Below are 9,834 nucleotides of genomic sequence, written 5' to 3'. Positions count from 1 at the left end.
TATAACTAATTTCTAATTATCTTAAATCAATTCTAACAAATATCTATTTATCTCTAACACTCCAGTAAGTTGGGAATGTGTATAATATTTTCAACTTTTGATGAATAATATAAACCAGAAAAAAATACAACGTGCCTAAGTAATAAAAACTCAGATCGGTTAAACCAAAAACTGAAATGATGAAAAAATAGAAAGAGTCGTGCATATTTTTTTTGTTGAAATCTTCAACTTATTTTAGACAAATTTGAAAATATTCTTCAGAACATTCACTTCAACAAAATGAGAAATTTCAACCTTGATTTTTCAAATATTAAATTTAGTTAATAAAACTAATTATATAGAATAAAAACACAAAAAGAATGAAAAATGTCAAAAATAATTATTATATTCAAGTTTAATCACTCCTGGCTACAATAAAACAATCATGAGTTGCCAACTCCATTGTTTTAAAATATTGCCTTGCATTTGAAATTAATGGCTTTGAGAAGAAAAATATATAAAATAACGGGAGAATTAGATTTTCTTTCGAAATAATTACAATTATTTCTTTAGAGAAGATTTTATATCTCTTGATATTATGATGAGAAGTATGACTGAGCCTAAAGAAAAATAATTAAAAGAAATATTGAATTTGAAGTTGATAATATATAACATACAATATATAAGACACCTTTATATAAAGCTCATTAGATAACTCAAATAACCAACTTCTTACTGCCTTTAACTAATTAGGACTTTCTATGTTTGATTTTTTGAAGTTGGAAAATAACGAGATCTTTTCAATCAAACTATTTACATTAGTGGGACTATCTCAAACTTAAATTTAATACATATGTTAGAACATTTTTCATGCAATCAAAATAACACTACGCGAAAAAACGCATATTACAGCGCTTTTTTTAAGCCATTTACAGCGCTTTTTCAAAAAAATAAGCGCTGTGGAAACGAGCGCTGTAAATGATACAACAGCGCTTTTAAAAAAGCGCTATAAAACATGTAAATACAACGCGCGCTTGTTATGCACATTTTACAGCGCTTCTTCACAAAAAGCGTTGTAATATGCACCCCATTATATGAGTTATGGGTGTGCATTTTACAGCGCTTTCTCAAAAAAACGCTGTAATATGTCCAACCATAATTTCATATATGGGTGGGCATATTACAGCGCTTTCTCAAAAAAGCGCTGTAAAATGCCCACCCATAATTTCATATATGGGTGTGCATATTACAGCGCTTTCTCAAAAAAGTGCTGTAAAATGCCCACCCATAATTTCATATTATGGGTCTGCATTTTACAGCGCTTTTCTTGTACATTTTACAGCGCTTTCTCACGAAAGCGCTGTAAAAGGTGCACCATTAAAGCGCTTTATAACAAAATTTTACAGCGCTTTGTAAAAAAAGCGCTGTAAAATGTGTGTTTTTTTTTTTTTTTAAACGCTGTAAATTAATTATTTGAAATGAAAAGCGCTTTTTAGCTTTTACGCTTTAAATTAATTATTTGAAATGAAAAATGCTTTTTAGCTTTTTATGGCACTTTTTTTAAAAAGCGCTGTCTTTTATCATTGTACCCAAAATTATTTTTGATCCAAAATCACTTCACAATCAGTAGAACAGAACATATTATAGACAATCAGTTCACACAATCAATAGAACATAAATCAGAACTCTGTAACTTTTTTAACATATATGTAACTCTGTAATTTACAACCTAAGTAACTACATTCAGATACATATATACAACTTAATTTACAACCTAATTACCTAGATACATATATATATATATATAACCTAATTTACAACCTAAACTACATTCAGATCCATATGCATGTTCATATATTGTGTCCTATGATCATTTACATATAATAACGAACAGAATATACATTATATGCACTAGCTACCATATAATATTCAGATCCCTTGCCCAGCAGCAAGCTATTTCCCAGAAAATCAAATAATTTTCATGTCAAGCACGTACTGACACCATTCTTCCTTTAATTCCATCAGATCTTCCTCAGAATATGATGGACTGGAATTGGCAAAGTACTGCAATATAAAAATTGAACATATTATATTAAGTTAGTATCAAATATATAGATAATTTATATATGAAAATCATATAATGCAAATACCGTACCGTTTCTGGGATAATAGTTTTATTCTTCTCAACAATCTCCTTCATGAATCTCAATACGTAGTACCCACAGTCGATGTTATTTGTTTGACGAGGGCACTTTATTGAGATCCATGTAATGTTATTAGACTTCTGCTTCGACACTTTAGCACCTCTTTGAGCTCGATAAACTTTTAAGGCACTATCGAATGAATAAATGTGATTATTAGAGCATGAATATTTATATATATATATATAAATATTCATGCTCTAATAATCACATTTATTCATTCGATAGTGCCTTAAAAGTTTATCGAGCTCAAAGAGGTGCTAAAGTGTCGAAGCAGAAGTCTAATAACATTACATGGATCCCAATAAAGTGCCCTCGTCAAACAAATAACATCGACTGTGGGTACTACATATTGAGATTCATGAAGGAGATTGTTGAGAAGAATAAAACTATTATCCCAGAAACGGTACGGTATTTGCATTATATGATTTTCATATATAAATTATCTATATATTTGATACTAACTTAATATAATATGTTCAATTTTTATATTGCAGTACTTTGCCAATTCCAGTCCATCATATTCTGAGGAAGATCTGATGGAATTAAAGGAAGAATGGTGTCAGTACGTGCTTGACATGAAAATTATTTGATTTTCTGGGAAATAGCTTGCTGCTGGGCAAGGGATCTGAATATTATATGGTAGCTAGTGCATATAATGTATATTCTGTTAGTTATTATATGTAAATGATCATAGGACACAATATATGAACATGCATATGGATCTGAATGTAGTTTAGGTTGTAAATTAGGTTATATATATATACGTATCTGAATGTAGGTAATTAGGTTGTAAATTAGGTTGTATATATGTATCTGAATGTAGTTACTTAGGTTGTAAATTACAGAGTTACATATATGTTAAAAAAGTTACAGAGTTCTGATTTATGTTCTACTGATTGTGTGAACTGCTTATGGTATTTGAATATATTTTATTGTTGTGTGCACTGATTGTGAAGTGATTTTGGATCAAAATAATTTTGGATACAAAGATAAAAGACAGCGCTTTTTAAAAAAAATGCCATAAAAAGCTAAAAAGCGCTTTTCATTTCAAATAATTAATTTACAGCGTTTAAAAAAAAAAACACACACACACACACATTTTATTGGCATCCTTCAACGCCTTATCTCTCCAGTTGTCTATTGTTATTGGGACATTTTGACGAACAACAGCCCCAATGTAGCTTACAAACATGGAGCTGTTGGGGTCAACTGGCTGACCACTCTCGTTCCAGCCAACCTAATAAACTCATATAGTAAGTACATGCCCTAAACCCTAAAAAAAGATAAAAAAACACACAGCAAACAGAGTATATATAGTATACCTCAAATTTAATGCCACTGCTCCGTGCTTTAATCACCCTTTGCATGATAGTTGCACCACGTTTGACTTCTTTTTCGTAAGTCTTAGAGGTGCCAACTTCTTCATTTTGAACTTCTAAATCTTTGTTTGTATCCATTTAACTACAACAAGTTCAACATGCACTTTAGTATAACATCAACAAGCTCAACATGGATCATGCATTATTATAAACAAACTCAACATGTATCAGTATATCTTAAAAAAGCTCAACATGCATTCTAATGATTACAAAAATTTAATAACATCAATACCTGAATAATGATGGTTCGAAGAAAGACGAAATGCAAAGAAAAGAGGGTTTGCAGAAAGTTCACAGAAATATGGTTCACAGAAATACGGTTTGAAGAAATACGTAATGAGGGTTACGTATTTCAATGAAAATATATTGTGTGAAATGGGAGAGATGATCTTGGATGGAAATAAGGTTCGAAATGAAGGAGATGATCGTGGAAATAAGGTTCGTAAAGGACGGGATGATAGGGTTTGCAAAAGAAGAGAAGAAATGAAGGTTGAGATGAAGGTTACGTAATGAAGAGGAAACTGAAGAGGTAACTGTTATATATACGTAACACTTTTACAGCGCTTTTTATAAGCCTTTTACAGCGCTTATTTTGTAAAGCGCTCTAAAAGGCTTCTTTAGTTAAATTTTTAAAAGGCTCTTTTACAGCGCTTTTTTCAAATAAGCGCTGTAAAAGACCTCCGTGTGTTATTATGTTATTTGAATGCCTTTTACAGCGCTTTTTTCAAATAAGCGCTGTAAAAGACCTCCGTGTGTTATTATGTTATTTGAATGCCTTTTACAGCGCTTTTTTCAAATAAGCGCTGTAAAAGACCTCCGTGTGTTATTATGTTATATGAATGCCTTTTACAGCGCTTTCACACATAAGCGCTCTAAAAGGCTTCTTTAGTTAAATTTTTAAAAGGCTCTTTTACAGCGCTTTTTTCAAATAAGCGCTGTAAAAGACCTCCGTGTGTTATTATGTTATATGAATGCCTTTTACAGCGCTTTCACACATAAGCGCTCTAAAAGGCTTCTTTAGTTAAATTTTTAAAAGGCTCTTTTACAGCGCTTTTTTCAAATAAGCGCTGTAAAAGACCTCCGTGTGTTATTATGTTATTTGAATGCCTTTTACAGCGCTTTTACACATAAGCGCTCTAAAATGTCTCTTTATGTTAATTTTAAGAGGCTCTTTTACAGCGCTTTTCCCAAATAAGCGCTGTAAAAGACCTCCGTGTGTTATTATGTTATATGAATGTTTTTTAAAGCCTTTTACAGCGCTTTTCCACATAAGCGCTCTAAAATGTCTCTTTATGTTAATTTTAAAAGGCTCTTTTACAGCGCTTTTTCCAAATAAGCGCTGTAAAAGGCCTTATTGTTTTTGTGTTTTGTTATGTTATGTTATTTTTTAAACAAGCTCAACATGCATGCAAAACCCACATAGTAGTAACTGGTCACCACAAAAATCCCTTCCTCTTCACCAAACTCTTCTCCTTTTATGCATCTTCTTCACAAACATCAAAGCTTACTCTTTCACAATTCAATCTCCACCTCAACACCCTTTTTATCTCTTTACATTCTCTTTCCTTCTTAAATCGAAACTTAATTGGTATTCAGGATCATTGCCATGTTGCGAAAAATGGGTTTGTGTCTGGTGTTTTTGGGGATTCCCATGATGCGTACAAGGTGTTTGAAGAAATGGGTTTGTGTCTGATGTTTTTTGGATTCCCATGATGCGTACAAGGTGTTTGAAGAAATGGGTTTGTGTCTGATGTTTTTTGGATTCCCATGATGCGTACAAGGTGTTTGAAGAAATTAGGTGTCTGATGAATATTATTTTTAAAGCTTTTTTACAGCGCTTTGTCAAATAAGCGCTGTAAAATGTCTTTTTTACTCACTTTCAAAAGAGTCGTTTACAGCGCTTTGTGTGAAAAGCGCTGTAAAAGGTATAAAACACTCATTATTTTATTTTTAAAAGGATCTTTTACAGCGCTTTTTAAGATAAGCGCTGTAAAATGTCTCTTTATTTTATTTTTGTGTTTGGTTTATTTGGGTTGGGATGACATTAAAAACATTTTTATCATTGTTTATTGGATTAAAAATATTGTTATCATTGTCTTTATCACAATACTTTAGGAGATGATGAATTATTAGAAATGAGTATTCTGAAGAATCTATATATATATATGCACTGAGCAAAAGAGAATCTCTCTATTCAGTTCAGTTCAGTTCATGTAAATTACTAATTTATATTCAGTTCAGTTCATGTAAATCAAGCTAAATATAAAACACTCATTGTTACATGAACTTGGTATAAAACACTCAAATCAAGCTAAATATAAGCAGAAAATAAATTAATCAGAAAATAAATTAATCAGAACTTAGTATAAAACACTCAATTCAGATTACATGCATATTTACAATAACACAGTTCAGATTACATGCATAGCTTATATAAAACAATTAAACATATATATACATTAAGATGCCCTTCTTCTTTTCCTGGTGACATTCACATTTGTTTGTCCATTTACAATACGAAACGATGGATTAATCCAAATTCCCTCATCATGATCATCTCTAAGATATAAACCATCATCAGTTGAATCAATTTCATGTGGTTGTTGTGATGTTGCAAATAAAAGATCATTACCAACATCTTCATCATTATTGTTATCATCACTTATTTTATTGGTCGATAGGACAACAGACCATTTATCATTAGAAGGATCAGTGACATAAAACACTTGTTGAGCTTGCGACGCTAAAATAAAAGGCTCGTCTTTGTATCCCACCCTATTAAAATCGACAAGCAAGAATCCTGACTCATCAATCCGAACGCCATTATTATTATCGACCCACTTGCAACCAAATATGGGAACACGAAACATTGTGTAGTCTAACTCCCATATGCGCTCGATAACCCCAAAATATGATAGATTTGCATATATTGGGTTTTTGTCTTTTGCACTTGAGACATGCATCGCTTCAGCTACGAGAGTGACTCCACTATTTTGCATAGTGGTCTGATCATCTTGTTCTTTGGTATAAAATGTGTAGCCGTTAATAACATAACCAGTGTAAGAAAAGACATGTAAGCTCGGACCATTTGCTAGCCACCTCAATCTATTTGAAATTGATCCGGGGTCTATATCAAATTTTGACATTATGTGATTTTTTAACCATGTTACAAAACTTCGATTGTGCTCTCGAGTTATCCAATTTTGATTCCTATTCATGTTCAAACGAGATAACTGATCAATGTGTATTGTAACATACGGTTGAACCTCATCATCATTGTGCAGAACATACAATTGTGCCTGCTCCCATTCTGTCCTTGATATAGTCAGTAGTCTCCTTCCAGTTATCCCTTCTCCTGATAGTCTTCCCGAATGACGAGACATGGGAAGCCCTATGGATTCAACATTGGACAGATATTCAGTACAAAATTCAGCAGCCTCTTCAACAATGTATCGTTCAGCAATACAACCTTCTGGTCGACTTCTACTTTTTACGTACCCTTTTAATATTTTCATATATCGTTCTATCGGATACATCCATCTCATATAAGCTGGCCCACAAAGTTGTGTCTCCTTAACCAGATGAACAGTAAGGTGAACCATTATATCAAAAAACGATGGTGGGAAATACATTTCAAGCTCACACAAAGTAACAACAATTTCCCTCTGCAATGTCGGTAATTTCTGAGGGTCGATCACTTTACTACAAATTTCCCTGAAGAAGAAACATAATCTAGTTAAGGCTAGTCGAACTTTTTCAGGTAAAATGGAACGTATACCTATTGGTAGCAAATGCTCCATTATAATATGACAATCATGGGTCTTCAAACCTTTTAACTTGAGGTCTTTCATACAAACCAAATTTTTAATGTTCGAAGAGTATCCTTCTGGAACTTTAACTTCGTGTAGAAATTTACATAAAACAATTTTTTCCTTTCTAGATAGAGTATGAGCGGCTGGAGGTAGATATGTGCGATTTCCTTTCTTTACTGGAGCCAGTTCATTTCTTATTCCCATATCGACCAAGTCCAATCTTGCATTGACGCCATCTTTAGACTTTCCTGGAACATTGAGTAACGTACCAATAACACTTTCAAATACATTTTTTTCAATATGCATCACATCGAGGAAATGTCTTACATACAATGACTTCCAATATGGCAATTCAAAGAAAATTGACTTTTTCTTCCACCCAGTTTTCACCAGCTCTCCCGCAAAAGGTTTGCCAAATTTATTGGTCAAACCTTGTACTTTTTCAAGTATTTGATATCCAGTCGGTGCTAAAGGAGCTTTACCTTCCTCTGATTTTCCATTGAATGCATTTCTCCACCCACGATACTGATGACTATAAGGTAAAAATCTACGATGTCCAAGAAACACATTCTTCTTACAATGTTTCAACCGCATCCAATTTGTACTCTCTTCACATATAGGACATGCACACTGACCTTTAATGCTATATCCTGATAAATTACCATATGCTGGAAAATCATTAATTATGCCGAACAACATAACCCTTAAATTGAAACATTCTTTCTTATACCCATCATAAACTTCCACACCTGTCTCCCACATACTTTTTAAATTTTCGATTAGAGGAGTCAAGTATACGTCGATATCATTCCCCGGTTGTTTGGGTCCAGAAATTAACAGAGACAACATCATAAACTTACGCTTCATACATAACCATGGAGGTAGGTTATATATTACCAAAATCACAGGCCACGTGCTATGTGAGATGCTTTGAAGACCATGTGGATTCATTCCATCAGTAGAAAGTGCAAGTCTTAGATTTCTTGACTCTATCCCGAATTCAGGATACTCGTGATCAATTTTTGCCCATTGTGGGGAATCTGCAGGGTGTCGAAACATTCCATCTCTAATTCTTTCATCTGCATGCCATGTCAAGTGTTTTGAATCTTCTTCACTGCGATACATGCGCCTAAATCTTGGTATTATAGGAAAATACCACACGACTTTTGCTGGAGTAGATTCTTTCTTCTTATATCGAGAGACATTGCATTTCGGACACGCCTTAAGTAGTTCATATTCGTTTCGAAATAAAATGCAATCGTTAGGACACGCATGAATCCTTTCGTAACTCATTCCAATAGAACACAAAATCCGTTTAGCCTCGTAGGTCCGACTGGGAAGTTCATTATCATCTGGCAACATATCTTTTATGAGTGTTAATAATTCCGTAAAGCTTTTATCAGACCATCCATTACTCGCTTTTAAGTTGTACAACTTTAATATCGCTGACAGTCTTGTGAATTTAGTACAACCATTATATAATTCTTTCTCTGCATCACTCAACAAACTTTCAAACATTTTAGGACAATCTCGAAGATCTTCTTCAACTGCTTTTGCAATCTCATCAACTCGGTCCGGCTCATATGTATCTGTATCGAAATCAGTTGAAGCATATGTAGAACTATTCTCAAAATTAATGTTTCCTTTTTTTTTCTCACCATGTCTTATCCAACATGTGTAGCTTTGATCAATTCCATTACATACTAGATGTCCTTCTAATTCATCTTCTCTAACACGTTTTCCAAAACAACATTTTAAACAAGGACAAACTACTCTATTTGGATCTTTTGCATTCTTCACTGCAAACTCAACAAACTCCTTCACTCCAATTTCATACTCTTTTGACAATCGATTGGCTGAAATCCATTTCCTATCCATATTATACCACCTATATAAATGCAGTAACAAAAATAATAAGCTTTCAAAACATATCAACAAGTTTCAAAAAGAAACCAATATCAACTAACAATTTCAAAACAGAACAGATCATGTGGTATGAGTTTTTGACAATTTTTGACAATTTCAAAACATAACAGATCATGTGTAAAAAATACCTTAGACAACGTAGATGGCCGCACAGTACGTAGAGGATATTAGGGTTCGCAACGTATATAATTATTTGAAAGATGTAGAGGATATGAGGGTTTCCAACGTATATAATTATTTTAAAGATGTATTTTACAGCGCTTGTGAAAAACGCGCTGTAATAGGTAGTTAAATTCAATGAAAGCGCATGTGTTTTACAGCGCTTGTGAAAAACGCGCTGTAATAGGTAGTTAAATTCAATGAAAGCGCATGTGTTTTACAGCGCTTGTGAAAAACGCGCTGTAATAGGTAGTTAAATTCAATGAAAGCGCATGTGTTTTACAGCGCTTGTGAAAAACGCGCTGTAATAGGTAGTTAAATTCAATGAAAGCGCATGTGTTTTACAGCGCTTGTGAAAAAGCGTTGTAATAGGTA

The 9,834-nt window shown here is 33.2% G+C and overlaps 1 protein-coding gene across 1 annotated transcript; it reads right to left on the bottom strand.

Moving 5' to 3' along the window:
* Positions 1–540: 540 nt before the first annotated feature.
* LOC140919824 (uncharacterized) lies at positions 541–9,512 on the bottom strand. The gene is made up of 3 exons (XM_073366479.1): positions 9,429–9,512; positions 8,124–9,262; positions 541–599 (listed from the first exon to the last, which is right to left on the bottom strand). The coding sequence occupies exons 2-3, from the start codon at positions 9,250–9,252 to the stop codon at positions 541–543; spliced, it is 1,188 nt and encodes a 395-aa protein (XP_073222580.1). The 5' UTR covers positions 9,253–9,262; positions 9,429–9,512.
* Positions 9,513–9,834: the final 322 nt, after the last annotated feature.

The sequence above is a fragment of the Cicer arietinum genome, chromosome 3 (assembly GCF_000331145.2).
Source record: "Cicer arietinum cultivar CDC Frontier isolate Library 1 chromosome 3, Cicar.CDCFrontier_v2.0, whole genome shotgun sequence".
Taxonomy (NCBI): domain Eukaryota; kingdom Viridiplantae; phylum Streptophyta; class Magnoliopsida; order Fabales; family Fabaceae; genus Cicer; species Cicer arietinum.
This window is presented reverse-complemented; position numbering and strand designations above follow the sequence as displayed.

What these genes read in the sequence shown, in the direction of transcription:
- LOC140919824 (XM_073366479.1), bottom strand. Translation starts at nt 9,252, where the DNA reads ATGGATAGGAAATGGATTTCAGCCAATCGATTGTCAAAAGAGTATGAA. An exon ending in AAAAAGTATGTGGGAGACAG is followed by an intron (nt 600 to 8,123) that starts GTGTGGAAGTTT and finishes ATTTTTCTTTAG; the next exon opens with GCTCAGTCATACTTCTCATC.